This window comes from Lissotriton vulgaris, chromosome 6 (genome assembly GCF_964263255.1).
Source record: "Lissotriton vulgaris chromosome 6, aLisVul1.2, whole genome shotgun sequence".
In the NCBI taxonomy this organism is placed as follows: Eukaryota; Metazoa; Chordata; class Amphibia; order Caudata; family Salamandridae; genus Lissotriton; species Lissotriton vulgaris.
The window spans coordinates 649,759,508-649,776,522 of record NC_141694.1 but is presented as its reverse complement, the minus strand read 5'-3'; the positions used below and the strand labels follow the sequence as shown (position 1 = coordinate 649,776,522).

The window sequence follows — 17,015 nt, the reverse complement described above, 5'->3', positions numbered from 1 at the left end:
AAGTGCGATATTCAGAAAGTCATCTCTGGCCTCACACGAACAGAGCCACATTCCAGAATAGTTCTCTGCCACTTCCTTTGCAACCAATTAGTGCAATGACAGAGCAGAAGTCACTATCTGATATTCCTAGATTAACACTCAGAGTTCTTCAACAAGATAAAAACTCAGCAAACCTGGAAATCCCCGCTTGCTGTGTTTTGATTAGTAATGGAACTCTAATGAGCAACTGATAGCTATCACTTCCTAGTGACATCTTTAATTGACGTCTTATGTCCAGCAAACTTACGTCAAACCAGGCACCTGTCAGGTATAAATATGACCAACGTTGCCTTAAGCAATTGCCTGTTGCTAGCTGTCTGCTGCTGCAGTTGTTAGCTGAAGCTAGCACCCTGTTGCTGCAGCCTGCTGCCCGTCGCCCGAAGCTGCTGATACCATTATCGCTGCTAAAGCGCGAACGATGGTGTGGTGTAACTAGGAGCTGAACAGCCGTCCCTCTGCGAAGAGCCCAGCAGATCCCAAGCTGCCCGTGGACGCTGTCCCCCCTCCTTCTCCTCGACGCGCTGAAGAAGAGACGCTGCCTTTCTCCTGCAGAGAATTACAGCTCCAGCGTTTCTAGTCTGCCCTCGCGGGTGACTGGGATACCGAGTGTAGGAGAGTAGGGTCTGCAATCCTATGATCACCCAGATTTTTTGCTTTTGTTTCACTGGTTTACGACTTTCTCTGGCTGTGGGCCTGCCAATCAGACCCACAGCCTGGCTGTTCTCTTTCTAAATTACCTCATGTACCCTAGGTGCATCTACCAATTGGTACTGGGCCACCTTATCAGACCCTGTAACTCAGGGCATAGGTGTACCCAGGGCTGCCAGGGGCTGCAGCATGTATTATGCCACCCCTGGCTGGCCCACTAAATTTGACACAACTGGCTGCATGACAGCTGGGGCAAAGTCGTGTAATCACCCTTTGCTGTAGGTGTAGTATACCTATACCTAACCCTAAAATGGACACACAGATTCCTATCAGTCACTCCTATGGCAGGCCTTGACAATCCTGAAGGCAGAGTGCTTGGAATCGTGTGAGATGGTGCTCTGGCATGAGCTGAGCCTGTCTGCAGCTTGCGGAATCAAGTCCTAATAGCTGTTCCATGATATCGCATACCATATACTCTTAAGTGCATTATAATCCTCGCGGTTAAATGCTATCTTTGGTATTGCTTTATCAAAACATGTCGAGTAAGGTGTCATACGAATTGGAATACTAACCCCTCGCCAATTCTGGCGACGGGGTTAGCATTTCACCCTTCTAGAGGGACACGACATGTATGTAACTGTGAACCCCGGTTAAAGTTAACTGAAGCCTCAGCTCCACAAAATGGATGCTGCCACCACAGACACGAGTCTGACCTCCTGCTGCTGGGAGTCCTTCCAGCGAGGGAGGCCTGGACAAAGGGTTTCCTGTCCGGGGCGGTGCTAGCACCGTCCCAGACATGGTTTTGTGTATCCTGGGTAGGCAGGGCTTTTCAGGAAGGTGACTGCTGAGTGGCACCCCGGTGCTCACTACGCATAGGCCAGTCAGAACCAGTTCCAGGGGCACACCAGCCCCTGGCCTGGGGAAGTCCGGCAGGGGAGAGGGGTGTAACCACCCCCCTCCTGGTCCCACCCATAGGCAGGACCTAGTCACCGGGTGAGCCCCCTTTTTTAGTATAAAGATAGGAGCGGGCCCCCTGTTAAAATTAGATCATCTTTGGAATCAAGATACGACTTTCTTCTAAAGGACTTCACGATTTCTTCATCAAGATTCTCCCTTGTGGCTAAGGAGTAGTCACCCTGCATCAAGCGGGCACCATCCTAAGAAACACTGCGGTCTGCTGCAAGTCCTTCTTCACGAATCCGACGACCCAGCTCGACGAGACCCGGCTTCCCTGGCACCTCTGACCTCTACAGCAAAGCTGAGAACCGTGAGTGCGACGAGACCTCGAGGGACCGACGATCGCCAAGACTGCACGACATCTTTACTGCAAGCCCACCGTGTCCTCCACTGGTGAGTGCTTTGGGGTCCGAGAAGCCCCGACCCTGCGCAGCTCCAGCACCCAAGGTCAGCCTCCCTGCATCTCCACGATCTGCGTGGGGCCCTTCTGCTGTTTGCTGTGCACCGCGTTGTTTGGCTACTAGTCGGCTGGCTTGTGGCCTTCTGAACGACGCCCGACGACATCACTGCTGCTGGTCTGGTTGCTCCAGGCTGGCCCTTGCTTCCTTCTTCAAGAGAGGCACCCCGGACCCTCCTGGTCCACTCCAGACGCCATTTTAGGTCCACCGCGTGGGCTTGAATTTGCCAAGGCTTTGTTGCCCAATCCTGGGTCCAGCGACGCCGACAGCTTCTATCTTCGTGGGACAGCTCTATCCTCTATCCTGGTCGCCGACAACGCCTCCGGGTCCGTGAGATCTTCGAGTACAGCGTCACCCACTCACCTAGTCGAGGTGGCTACCATCCGGTGCCCTCCTGGTGCCCACTGACTACTGGCTAGTAGTCTCGAACTTGGTCCCCTCTGCTTTCAGGTGTCATCTTCCATCGATCCAGGCTTGGATCCACCGAACTTTCTTCACTGGTCGCCTGCCAGCAACTTCTTTCTTCCAGGCTCCTGGTCCGTCAACGAGGATTCCCGACGTCTTTTGAGTCCTATGCAGCTGCAGCCCCTGGGCTAGGTAACTTCGGCATTTCGGTGCCCCAGCATAGCCTCACTATCCAAGGGTCAGAATCTACTTTCGTTTTCTCCCTACCAGGTCGGGTTCGCCCGAGAACACTAACTTTTCAATTTCTAGCTACCATAGACTTTTGTCCGCATCTCGCGTGAGAGTGCACACACTGCACCCGAGTCCCCTAGGCCTCCTAGAAGTAATCTAACGATTCCCTAGTCAAGTCCTAGCGATTCCAAAAGCTATTAGTACTGTACTTACCTGCTAGGAATTTCGCATTCCACTTTCAGAGTATATGGTTTTCCGTGCCCCTCGGGCATTTGTATATACTGTGCTAACTTAAGTATTTTTGTAAGAGTTTTGGTTTGTGCTTAGTACCCTGTCCTCATAAAGAGTACAGGGCTGTTGTGATCTTTAATAAATAACTGTTTATTTTCATAACACTTGTGTGGTGTCCTTTCACTTGGTGTTCAAGGGGTATATGTGTGGTAAACAGCTGGCTTAACACGCCCTCTCGAGTCTTTAGCCTTAGACTGCTCGTATCCACGCTACTAGGATAGCTGGTCTATAAGGTTGACTTACAACCAATCATCAATAAGGGTTGCTGGACTGATACATAGTGTTCACTAGAATAGTGAGCACTGCATATCAGGCCACCTTCTCACACCGAGTTCCCCCTGAAGGAGATACCAGACCTCCATCATTCTATTCAGAGGTATGGTGTTGACTAAACCCTTAGAAGAGAATTCTTGAAGCAAACCTTGGCAAAACCAACTTAAACTGAAGCTACTTACTTACTCCCCTCTCAAGTATTAGGCTTAGGTCAGCTACACTGGGGTAGGCGTAGTTAGAAGCACCAGTTGAGTATTTTAGCCTAATGTATATATGACTGTATATATGTTTTAATACTTTTAAACCATTGTATGGCTAAGAAACCATATCAATGCTTTTACAGTATTATCTTGCAATACTTATTTTACTGTACGTACTTTTTATAATAACAAGTCTTGCAATTGTGGCAATACATTTCTCTTGTACGAGAAGAAAGACTGTTCAATAAATGTTAACCCTTTATTGACAAACGCCCGTCTCTCTATTCTCTACATATTGTGAAAGTAATCTGCACTAATCTGACTGAGTGAAATACCTGTCTATTGTTTCACACGACCCTAGAGATTGACTCTTGATCTGAGGAGCAAAGTTGTCATGTTGCACGGTTGTTGGAAAGCTGAATCCCTTCTTGTCTGTGCCAGGGAAGCTGATCACTTCCCATGCAGAGAAGAAAGTTTCCAGTGACCTCTGAGCTAGTTGGTAACAAACCCAATTAAGTTTAGCATAGTCAGTAGAGGCCTGGAAGATCCGCACTTCTACGTCAATTCTACTGTTTATGTTATTCCAATGCGCAGGGCCTAGTGGGAAACTAGGAACTACACTACAATAACTAACGTGTCTCTTTCAGGTGTATCAAATTTAAAATTAATTCATGTTAATGTTGGCATGGATCCATAGCAGAGGTGTCACTTTAATATACATATAGCATCCGGCCTAGCCGCCAGTATGCTTTACTTAGACCCGACCCCTTCCTAAATAGAAGCGGTCTGTTAAGACGATATTCACAAGCACTCTGGGACATGGTCAGCGAGATCTTACAGGCAGTCCTTGAAAAATTCTGAGCCTCCCTGGCTGAAACCATCAGGATTCTCTGGAGACATGCAGGAATCACTCATGGACATGTCTTTCAAAAGCTCTCGCCCTTTATGGCGAAAAGGGTAATTCAGCCCTGGAAGTACTTTAAAGAGAGCTGAGCCAAGGGAGTTACCATAGGCCTTTCTTGTCCTGCTACAAAATTTCCTCAGCTCTTTGTCTCATTAGGTATATTTCAGAGGTTTGGAAAACTGGCAGCTCCACCGCCCACCACCCCTGCAACAGTAATTCCAGTCCTTTCGGGGACATCAATGGTGATCAAGCAGACAACACCCAAGCCACAAGGGGCAACAAACCTATCAGTACCCTTCCCCTATGATAATAGTCTCTAAACCTCTGTAGTTTGCCCTTAGTGGAACATGACCCCTCCCCATCCCCACCCCTGTGGGAGATATCTATAAAGGTATGGGGGAAACTAAATTATGGTTTCAGAGCAAAAACAGAGACCGTTACTGTGCTAGAATGTCCATGGAAATATTGTGATGATCTGCATGAAAGTGTCAGTCCAAGTCAGAAAAAAAAACGTATTCGTCACCCACAATATAAACATTCATGTTTCCTCCTTTTCGTTACGCTATTTCCACTGACACAACCCACGTCAATTCATGCCTGAGCTTGATTAATCAGGCACACACCTTCACAGAAGGGTCCAAGAGAGACTTCTGCTTTTTCTCCACATCTGCACAGGCCTTTGGCTTCCACAACGACCAATACTCTGGGTCAGTCGTTACAGTACTGCTCCAGAAGGGCTCCAAGGTACTGTTTAACAAATCTGACCACAACAAAGTCACATCGCCATGTTGAATCTGAGGAGGTTAAAGAGAAACGGAAATTAGAGTTCAATACATCTGCAACACTTATAACAATTTCTACTATGTAACACTGTATTTTCATGCAATCTAAATTGAAAAATATGTCATAGCTGTTGCCTATTTTCTGAGTGTTTATATGGTAGGGATGAATCTTACTACCTTCTTGAGATGCAGCAGGTACCAAAAACTCTTTAACTGCTGTGCTGATCCTGGTGTGCACTTAAGGCAATAGGCAGCATGCTGACTCAACTCTGAAAGTATGCCAGAACTTTGCTTGTTATTCTCTCTGTCAAATGCAGCAAACAGAAAAAGAATAAATCAACTCAGAACAGTGCATTAGACTTGCAAAAGTTGTGCCACTTGACATATCAGTTTTAATAAAAAATTGAACTGGATGGATACCAACTGAAAAAGTAAGTGAAAACAAGTAAGACTCATATGGAGCTTTGGCACAGCAAACAGGTCTAAAAATACAGATGTATGTACTATTTATACGGGTTACTTACCTTCGGTAACGATGCATCTGGTAGAGACGTTGTCTAGCCGCAGATTCCTTAACTTAGAATTAGCCTCAGGCGTCAGACTGGATCTGGAAATTTTTTGCAGCAGCATCTCTGCGCGCTGGGGGACAGCGCCACATGACGCTGCGCTGACGTCCTACACGGATGTGACATCAGCGAGGTCATTTATGTCCCTCCCGGCGCACTGAAATCAGTTTTCTTTGGAGAAACTTTTCCGCGGCACAACACGGAGCCACCAACAAAACTGTGAAAGTATGTGAAAAGTGTGCAAAGGAGGAAAAATCTGTAAAACAAAGAAATCGGATGGTGCATAAAGCATCATAAAGGACCGTTTTAGACACTGTAAACTAAAAACCCAAGAAGGAAGGTAGAGTAGTCAAAAAGTGACTAAGGTAGATGCTCTAACCGGATCTATGCTTGCCGGCACGGAAAAAGAAAGAACTGACGTCAGCGCGCATGGGTGGCGCCTAAGTAGTCTCTGTGATGTCATCTTACCATTATGTGAGATGGTGCTCTAGCATGAGCTGAGCCGGTCTGCAGCTTTCGGAACCATGTCCTTATAGCTGTTGTAGGATATTGCCATACTATATACTCTTAAGTGCATTATGAACCTCACGGTTAAAAGCTAACTCTGGTTTGGCTTTATCAAAACATGTCGAGTAAGGTGTCATACGATTTGGCCTACTACCCTATTGCCAGTTCAGGCGACGAGGGTAGCTGACATCAGTTCTTAGACACAGCTTTTCCGCGCCAGAAATGCAGAGCTATGCTAAAAACCAACACTGGTGCCTTGAAACTAGGGCCTTGAAAGGGGATGACCTTAACACTAGATATCGGTTCGCAGAACGGGGAGGATGGGTGCGGCGGTAAGGAGTCTATCACTAACTAATGTCTCTTACAGATATATCGTTACACAAGTAGTAACTTGTGCATCTGAAAGAGACACGTTAGTGATAGATTCCTTACCTTAGAATAGATACCCCAGCAATACCAACCCCGGTGGTGGGTCTGCGAACCAATAATCACACCAGAAATTCCTGGAGGACGGAACGGCCAAAGAAGTCATCCCTCCGGACTTGGCTGGCCAGGCAATAGTGTCTAGCAAACGTGTGCAGCGAGGCCCACGTAGCCGCCTGGCAAATGTCCTGCAAGGGCACTCCTCGGCCCAAGGCAGTTGTAGTCGCTGTGGCCCGAGTGGAATGAGCCCTCAGCCCAACAGGGGGTTCCTTCTTAGCCAAGGAGTAACACGGCTGGATACACAAGATGATCCACCGCGAGATGGTCCGCTTTCTGCACCGCATTCCCCTTCTTAAAGGTTGAAAGATTGGAATCAGAGCCTGTATATCCCGAACCCGCTGTTCGGGTGGGTAAACCCGAAACTGCACCGAGTCGAGATCCGCTCCGATGAAAAGGAGCTTCTGAGAGGGGCACAGGTGTGACTTCGGCACATTGATGGAGAACCCCAGCTGGTCCAAGAGGTCTGCCGTCGTCTGGAGGTGGCTGACTACTGTCTGGGGCGAACCTGCCTTCAACAACCAGTCGTCGAGGTAAGGGAAGACTGAAACCCCCAACCTGTGCAGATGAGCTGCCGTCCTAATAGGGACTAGCCTAGCTGAGTTTATATGTTGGTCCTGATATTGTGATTAGTCCATTATGATGGCAGAACGAACAAAATTTGTTGTCTTTTTTTGTTTCCATTTTTAGGATTTCTACCTCTATTAACTACTGATCTGGAGGATATGGTAGGATGGTCTATTAGACCACACCAGTAGTTTGGACAGTTCTTTAACAAATAATTTGGTCTGTCCTTTTTTGTCTGCACTTTGTATTAATTGCCTGAGTGTATCTTTGCAGTAGCAACATCTTTGTGTATTTGGCCCTGAAGAATGCCGGTGTAGTTTCACCTTCGGCAGAAACATGTTGGCCTAATCCTTAACACAACCAAGCATCACAGTGATTATTTCACACTGTTCTACACTCTTTTTTAATCTGGCGTCTTGGTGAATATCTTTAATAAAAACACTTTTTCTTTGCCTCGACCGTCATTTTAAGATCACTTATTCTTTATTCCCTGTTTTGCACTGCATTTTCTCAGCACCATTCTGTGGCACGGACACGTTTACATGATGAACCAGTAGTGTGTGGTGTCTGGCTAATACATCTGGGCTTGGACTCACCACCCTGGTTAGACGTCCTACATGACGAGGCTCCGCCAGATGGGTGGGCTGATAGGATATCTAACACATTTTCGTGTCATGTTACCACTTGGTCTGGTTCAGTGCAATCCAAAAGGGTCACTTTAGTAGGACTTTATAAACTCAGCTACGTAGCTTAACAGACCTTCCGACTCTTTATGTTCGTTGAGCTGCGACCACCGCCATCACCTTCGTGAACACCCGTGGGGCGCTGGTAAGGCCGAGCACGGTAAACTGAAAGAGCTCAGACCCCTCCCAATGCTCCTCATCACCCATTCCTTGATACTCAGGGTTGTCAATTAATGGGGCCGGTTCATTGAAGTAAGAGTCCCCAAGCACTATCGGATACGGCGCCCAGCGGCGCCGCTCCGACGTCGAAACCGGAGCGAGGGAGGCATCGGGGACGGAGCCGGAGGTGACACCTGATGTACCGACACCAGGGGGGGGGGGGGTAGGGGGGGGGGGCTGGGGGGGGTCGGGAAGAGAGACGTAAGGTCCACCGAAGGTCCCGCGGCGCCAGGACCGAAGGCGCCGGCAGCGTCGGGACCGTTGGGCCCTGCGTGGGGCCCTTTTGCTGGATTGCTGCTCGACGCGTTGTCTGGTTACTTGCCGGCTGGCTAGTGGTCTCCTAGACGACGATCCTTGAAATCCACACTGCTGGTCTGGTTGCTCCAGACTGGCCCTTGCTTCCCTGCAAAGGAGAAGCACTCCGGACCCTCCTGGTCCGCACCAGACGCCATCTCCACTCACCGCGTGGGTTGCCTTTGCCAAGGCCGGTTGACTCCGTATCCGGATCCTACACCGCCGACAGCGAGAGCCTGCGTGGGACAGCTCGTGCCTCCATCCTGGTCGTCGAAGACACCTCCTGGTCCACGTGGCTGCAGAGTCAAGTGTCCACTCTTCCCCTGATCGCGACGACAGCATCTGGTTCCTTCCTGGATCCACTCCGGTCACTTGCTAGTGACTTTGAACATTGTCCCCTCTGCTTTCAGGTCTCCAACTTCCTCGATCCACCCTTGTATCGCACCGGACATCTTCCTCCTGGTCGTCTGCAGCATCTTTCTTCAAGGCTCCATAGACTTCAATGCGGAAACCAGACACACTTTCACACCTGTGCACCCGCAGCCCGTGGGTGAGGTAACGAGAGCATTTCGGTGCTCAAGGGTAGATTAACTCTCCTAGTGTCCAGGTATTCTATCGGTTTAGTCGTAACCAGTCAGAACTGTCCGTACTCACCTTTTTCGTAACTTTTACTGTCCATTGACTTTGTCCCGCATCTCGCGTGTGAGTTCACACTCTGCACACGCGTCCCGTGGGCCTCCTGCCCCTTACCTAAGGTTAGGGTAGTGTAGTCCCAGCGATCCTACAGCCTCTGGACAGCTCCATTCCTTCTATCGATTTCCTTATACCATTTACTTAGTATATGGTTTGTCGTAATTTCATTTAAGTTTATCATTGTAATTCGTGCAACTTATCATATTTTTCTTTAGAGTCTTGTCATGTGCTTAGCCCTCTGATCTCAAAGAGTTCAGAGGTATTTTGTTAGTAATAAATATCTTGTTTATTTTCATAACAACCTGTGTGGTGTCCTTTCATTTGGTATTCAAGGGGTTATATGTGGTAAAACAGCTGGCTTCACATGCCAAAAGAGTTTAGCCTAAGACTGCTTGGTCCATGCTACCATTAGGATACCTGGTCTATAAGGTTGACTTACAACCAATCACCATAAGGGTTGTTTGGACTGATACAAGGTGATCACTAGAACTAGTGAGGATCATATATCAGGCCAACTTCTCACACACCCCAGACAGGCTTTTGTGTATTGGGGCAGGGAGGGGTGAAAGAAATGAGACACTGCCTGGGGCACACAAGGTGTCCCATGCATGGTCCAGTTCAAACCGGTGCTGGTACACTCCAGCCCCAGCTCTGGCGCGAAACTGGACAAAGGGAAAGGGTGTAACCACCCCCTTCCCTGGTCCCACCTATAGGAGGGGCCTAGCAGGTAATCCAGCCCCTAGATTTGGTATATAGGTAGAAGCTGAGGCCCAAGACTTTAGATTTATCCTGACTGGAACGAAACTCTGGACCTTCGACGATCTACTTTGCAAGAAGATGACTGAAGAATCTCCCTTGTGGTCAAGGAGTGACCACCCTGCACAAGCAGGCACCATCCAGCGAACAATAGCTTGCTTTGTCCACGCTCCCGCCGGAGCCCGAGCACAGAGCCTGACAAGAACCGGACTTCCAGACATCCAACAGCCCGATCCACAGTCCCAGCAGAGCTGAGACCCGTGGAGGCGACGAGAGACGTGGGACCGGCCATCTTGAAAAGTCTGCGACTTGCTAATTGTGCAGCACCCGAGGCACCCTCGAAGCTGTGCATTGGGGATTGAGAAGCCCCAGCCCAGAGCATCATCTGCACCGAAGATCAGCCCTGCACACTCCACAAGTTCTGCGTGGGGCCCTTCTGCATTTTCATTGCTCGACGCGTCGGCCCGGTCACTTGCCCGTTGGCTAGTGGCCATCTTGGCAACGAACCTTTGAATTTACACCACTGGTCTAGTTGCTCCAGACTGGCCCTTGCTTCCCTCAAAAGAAGCAGCCCCTCAGACCTTACTGGTCTGAGTAAGAAGCCAACTTAGTTTCCTGCGTGGGCTGCCTTTGCCAAGGCTTGTTGACTCCAATCCTGAAGCGGACAGCGAGAGTCTTCGTGGGACAGTCCGTGCCTGACTCCTGGTCGTCGTCGACGCCTCCTGGTCCACGTGGCTGCAGAGACAAGCTTCATGACAGCACATGATTGCTTCACGACATCGCCTGGTTCCTTCCTGGTCACTGGCTAGTGACCCAGACTCTGTCCCCTCTGCTTTCAGGTCCTCTTCATCTTCAATCCACCCTTGGATCCACCCGGACACTTCTCTCCCGGTCGCCTGCAGCATCTTTCTTCCAGGCTCCATAGGATTCGATGACGAAACCCGACACACTTTGACACCTATGCACCCGCTTACTGTGGGTGAGGTAACACGAGTACTTCGGTGCTCCTGTGGGTATTGACTATCCAACTGTCTAGGTTTCAAGTAACTTTCACCGAGTCCAGTCAGAAGTGCCCTAAAATAACTAGTTTCCATCTTTTACGTTCCCATTCATTCTCTATGGTAACCCGCGTGTGTGTTTAGACACTGCACATGCATCCCGTAGGTCTCCTGCTTCCTAACTCTTGGTAGCTCAGCGTAGCCCCAGCGATTCCCTAGGACCTAGGCCTATTCACTTTCCGTGTAGTGGTCCTTATACCACTATTTTAGTATATGGTTTAGCGTGCCCCTAGGGCCCTAGTGTATTTTGTGCAACTTATTGTATTTTAATTGAATATCTTGTATTGTGCTTGTGCGTCTGACCTCAAAGAGTTCAGAGGGTTTGTCTAGAAATAAATAACATTTTTTATATATATCCTGCGTGGTGTCCTTTCATTTGGTATTAAAGGGGTTACATATGGTAAAACAGCTGGCTTCACATGCCCTCTTGAGTTTAGCCTAAGACTGCTTTGTCCAGGCTACCACTAGGATAGCTGGTCTATAAGGTTGACTTCACAACCATCACCATAAGAGTTGTTTGGACTTGTGCAAGGTGCTCACTAGAATAGTGATCATCATATACCAGGCCAACTGCTCACACTCCCCACTGCAGAAAGAGGCCTTGCCCCACGTCCGAGTTCAGACTCCATTCGTGATCCATCATGCACCTTCGGCTGAGCTCGTCCGCCCTGGCGTTCAGGGAACCTGCCGGGTGTTGAACCACCGCCCTGGGCGTCGCGTTCTGCCCAGGGACCAGCGGGTATGGAGCCCTTAGCTCCAAAAGGTTGGTATGGAGCTGGGACTCCGCCGGAGACCAGAGGCCTCTGATCTCCGCCTCTCCCATGTGGCCCCCCCATCCCAGGAGGGCCGCATCCGTCACTACAACGTTTCCCTACCCTAACCTCTCGGTTGGGGTAGGGAGAGTGACCTGCCGTTGACCCAATCGCGGTCTGTGAGACACCACTGCAACTGACTCGCAGCGTCCTACGAGATCAGGACATGGTCGGACAGGCTGCCCTGATGCTGTGCCCACTGAAACTTCAGGTCCCCCTGTAGAGCCTGCTTCCGCCACCTGGCGTGATGCACCAGAAGGATGCAGGAGGCCATCAGCCCCAGGAGCCAAAGCGCCAACCTGACGGAAACTCGGGATAAAGGCTGAAAGATTGGAATCAGAGCCTGAATATCCCAAGCCCACTGTTCGGGGGGATAAACCTATAACTGCGCGGAGTCCTGAACCGCTCCGATGAAAAAGAGAAGGGCACAGGTGCGACTTAGGCACGATGATGGAGAACCCCAGCAATGCAGGAGGTTGGCCGTAGTCTGGAGGTGGGAGACGACTGTTTGGGGCGAGCCCGCCTTCAACAACCAGTCGTCGAGATAGGGGAAGACTGAAACCCCTGATCTGCGCAGATGAGCTGCGACAACTGCCATCACTTTGGTGAACACCCGAGGGGCGCTGGTAAGGCCGAAGGGGAGGACGGTAAACTAAAAGTGCTTGTGGCCTACCGTGAACCACAGGCAGCGCCGGTAGGCAGGCAGGACAGGGATGTGGAAATATGCATCCTGCAAGTCCAACGCTACCATCCGGTCTCCCGGGTCAAGGGCAGCTAGGACCTGAGCTAAAGTCAGCATCTTGAACTTCTCCTTCCGGAGGAAGTCGTTGACGCTCCGGAGGTCCAAGATAGGACAAAGGCCTCCTTTGCCCTTCTTGAGTACCAGAAAGTAGTGTGGAGTAGCAACAACTTCCTACTTCTGGCCCAGGAACACGCTTGATGGCCCCCTTGGCCAAGAGGGCCATAACTTCCTACTGCAGAAGTTACAAGTGATCACCCGACATGCTGTGGTACTACGGTGGCATGGCTGGAGGGGTCGCCTCAAAGGGGAGGGAGTAGCACCTTCAGATGATTTACAGCATCCACCTGTCCGACGTGATAGAGCGCCAGTGGAGGAGGTGGTGGCCGACCCTGCCCCCCACTGGCGTCGAATGGGCCTGAAAGCTCCTACTAGGAAGGCTTTGAGGCAGATGCTGCGGAAGCGGATGTGGACTGACTTTGCTGTTGTCCCCCGGTACCACCACAGCGGTTACCATGTCCGCGGCCGCGTTGAGGCTGGTTCTGCGGCCTGTGGCTGGCAGGACGTGTGGGGGTGCTCCTTCCTTGGCCACGACAGGGGCGAAAATCAGAAGTTTGCTGGCGCTGGCCAGACAGGCCCAAGGACTTGGCCGTAGCCCTGGAGTCCTTGAAACACTTAAGGGCACTGTGTGGTTTGTCGCCAAAGAGGCAACGGCCATCGAAGGGCATGTCCATGAGCGTGGCCTGAACATCGCCCGAGAAATTGTCGTACCTCAGCCAAGCGCGGCGGCGAACCGCCACCGTCGTGGAAATCGCCCTTCCCAGCGAGACAATGGTTTCTAGTCCACACCTGATGGAATAACGCGCCGAATCCTACCCCTCCGCAAAGGCTTGGGCAAGCTGGGCCCGGGCCTCCTCTGGGCACTGGGGCAGCACGTCCGCAACCGTGTCCCACAAAGAGCTGGTATAACGGCCCAAAAGGCAAGCTGTGTTGATAGACTGCAACCCTAAACTCAATGAGAACAGTTTCTTCCCAAACTGATCAAACCTTTTGGATTCCCGATCCGGGGGATAAGTCGGGAATGCGGTCTGGGATGTAGATGCTTGGATCACCAGGCTCTCAGGAGTGGGGTGCACGGACAGAAAGGTAGGGTCGCCCAGAGCCAGGCGGTGGCGTCGGGCCACTTTCCGATCCACAGGAGGCACTGTGGAGGGCTTGGACCAGGTGCCCATCAGAACGTCTGTGAGGGCCTCATTGAACGGCAGTAGAGGATCCGAGGAGCTTACTGGCGGCTGAAGCACCTCAGTGAGGAGGTTAGTCCTTACTGCCGCAGCAGGGAGCTCAAGAGCCAAGGTCTTGGCTGCCCTGCGCTATACCACACCATACGTAGCACCCTCTTCCGTAGCCACGGAGGGAGGAGAGATGAATCCAGTGTCGGGCGATGTGTCCAGACCACTGGCCTCCCCTGGCTCATCTGCCCAGTCCTGGCTCAAATGGCACTGTTGTGCCAGAGGGTCCTCAGACCCCTTCCAGTCCTCCCCTTAATCCGTGAACTGGTACATAGGCTGGAATGACGGAGTTGGGTCGTAGTTGAAGGCCTCACCCATCGATGGGACCCGGACCGGTGCTGAAACTGGGGCCGGCGTCGGGAGTAACACCATTGGGGCTGTCGCCAGAGGAGGAGTCGTAAGGTCAACTGGCGTCGACCGGGATCCAGGCACGGATCTCATGGGGGCCGGCGCGTCGGGACCGAAGTTGGCGATGGCGCAGGGGCTGAAGCACCAGACGGCACAGGGGCCGGAGCCACCGGCCCGCCAAGGCATCAAGGCGGGTCTGCGGGGCCCGAAGGCGCACCGGCAGGCCTCAACGGAGGGAAATGAGTCCTCATGGCAATGAGGAAATCACAAATCTCCTCCGGCGTCGCCCGCAGGCCAGGAACCGTAGGGTATGGACCTGGAGGCGGAATGCGGCTCCGACTGAGCAGTGCAGGCGGTGTCGCCCGAACACTCGCGGCGTGGAGAGTCTGAAGAGCGATGTCGCCTCTTCGACTTCTATGATTGCCTCGACTTACCGGAGGACTTAGAGCCCGACGAGTGATGTTGATGACTCGACGAGCGACGACTGCGACTCCGCGACCGGTACCTCGACTTCCTCCTCGACCAGGACCGAGCGGCGCGGAGCCACCTACTGGATCTCGAGTAGCTTGCAGGACCGCTCCCGTCTAGCTTTTGAGGTCAAGGCCCGGTAGTCGGGGCACGATTTGACGTCGTGGTTGGCCCTGAGGCAGTAGAGACACCGATGTTGGGGGTCTGTCACCGACATGAGGCGGTGACAGGCGTCGCACGGCTTGAAGTCAGGCATCCCTACAACACCAGGAGTCGAAGTAGACTCAAAAAAGAGATCCAAAATAGACCAAAAAGTTAGTCAAAAAATTACTAAGATTACTGCTCTTCCCAGATCTGCGGTAGCTGGTGCAGAAAAAAGAAGAACGGACGATAGCGCGCGAGGGCGACGTCTAAGTACTCCGACGATGTCGTTCCAGCAATCACGACGCGGACGACTGACGTGGAGCCGCAGACGACGCCTACCGACGCGCAAGGGTACTGTTGACGAAAACTTTCCGGATGCAGCCTGACGCCTGGGGATATTGTAAAGTAAGGAATTTAACACTAACCAGTTTCTTTCAGATACACACATACACACGCTCCCCCACCTTATACCTGGGGGTTGATGCTGCATCTGCATTTTTGTTTGAGCTTTGGATTTTCAAGCTTAACTGCATCTAAATGTGTGACAAAACTATGATAATTGGTTAGTGTGCAGCGAGATAGGCAAGAGGAGGATAGAAAAAAATGGAGAATGAGATATGGAGTACAACAGCAATAGAGAGGCAGAGAATAGAGAAGTAGGAAAAGTGGAAGGGCAAGAGACTGGCACTAATTATTTCCACAGTAACAGCATCTCTTTTGAGTGATCAGGTGGGGGCAATTTCTAGCATATTACCTCTGTTTTTCTGCACACACATCATTATGTTTTTCTGATTTCCATTTGTTTTGGCTTAACCAAGTATGTTGGCTAAATATAGAGCTGAATGCCAAGGTTCCATTACAAGATTCAGACTAGAGGCTCTATCAGAAGAAAAAACAGACTCAAACAGGAAGCAAATTTGCTAGAAGGGTGCAATGGTTTGATCCTTTCCTTCGAGCACGAATTGGGTGGAGGACAAAAAATTGAAAGTCTCCTTTGAGATTTCCCTCACACTAACAATGAAGTTTTGAGTATGTGCCCCAGACACCACTGAGAAAGGGGACAGGGACACAGCCAAGGCTCCCACTCTCCTGCAGTATGGTTAATACTGGAGATGACTGAAACTAATATTTGTTAGCAAAACTTGAGACACTAACGAACAAGTTACTTACCTTCGGTAACGATATATCTGTAAGAAACATTAGTTAGTGTTAGATTCCTTACCTTAGAATATCCCCAGGCGTCAGTCTGGATCCGGAAACTTTTGCGTAGCAGTACCCCTGCGCGTCGGTAGGCGTCGTCTGCAGGCGTCCCCTGCGGCTCCGCGTCCGTCGTCGGCGTCGTGCGCCGTGATGACGTCGCTGGAGTATATAGACGCCGCCTCCGCGCGCTGACGTCAGTTCTTTGCACACAGCTTTTCCGCGCCAGGAGACGCAGAGCCATGAGAGAACCAACACTGGTGCCATGTAAAACTAGGGCCCTGAAAGGGATGACCTTAACCCTAGGTATCAGTTCGCAGAACGGGGAGGATGGGTGGGTTCGGTAAGGAATCTAACACTAACTAATGTTTCTTACAGATATATCGTTACCGAAGGTAAGTAACTTGTTCATCTGAAAGAAACACGTTAGTGTTAGATTCCTAACCTTAGAATACATACGCCAGCAATACCAACCCCGGTGGTGGGTCTGCGAACCAATACAATACTACACCAGAAAGTCCTGGAGGACAGAACGGCCAAAGAAGCCATCCCTCCGGACTTGACTGTCCAGGCAGTAGTGCCTCGCAAAGGTGTGCAGCGAGGCCCACGTAGCCGCTTGGCAAATGTCCTGCAAGGGGACTCCCCGGCCCAGGGCAGTAGTAGCCGCCGTGGCCCGAGTGGAATGGGCCCTAAGCCCAACAGGAGGCTCCTTCCAAGCCAAAGAGTAGCACGCTTTGATGCAGAGGACGACCCATCGAGAGATGGTTCGTTTACAAACCGCCCGTCCCTTCTTCGCACCCACGTAGCCAACAAACAGTTGGTCATCCACCCGGAACTGGCGAGTGCGATCCACGTAAAATGAAAGCGCACGTTTTGGGTCCAGACGATGGAGCCGCTCTTCATCCTTTGAAGGATGCGGAGGCGGGAAGAAGGAAGGGAGGGTGATGGACTGCCCGATGTGAAAGGCCGAAACAACCTTGGGCAGGAAAGAAGGTCTAGTCCTCAGA

At 51.0% G+C, this 17,015-nt stretch overlaps 1 protein-coding gene across 1 annotated transcript in view; it reads right to left on the bottom strand.

Annotated features, from left to right (window-relative positions):
* Positions 1-17,015, bottom strand: part of MDN1 (midasin AAA ATPase 1) — a 2,142,100-nt gene that overhangs the window by 869,216 nt on the left and 1,255,869 nt on the right. The window contains exons 58-59 of the mRNA XM_086926648.1: positions 5,366-5,492; positions 5,030-5,200 (exon numbers count right to left, since the gene is read on the bottom strand). Of these exons, the coding sequence (XP_086782774.1) occupies positions 5,030-5,200; positions 5,366-5,492 (298 nt within the window). The remainder of the gene's footprint in view (positions 1-5,029; positions 5,201-5,365; positions 5,493-17,015) is intronic.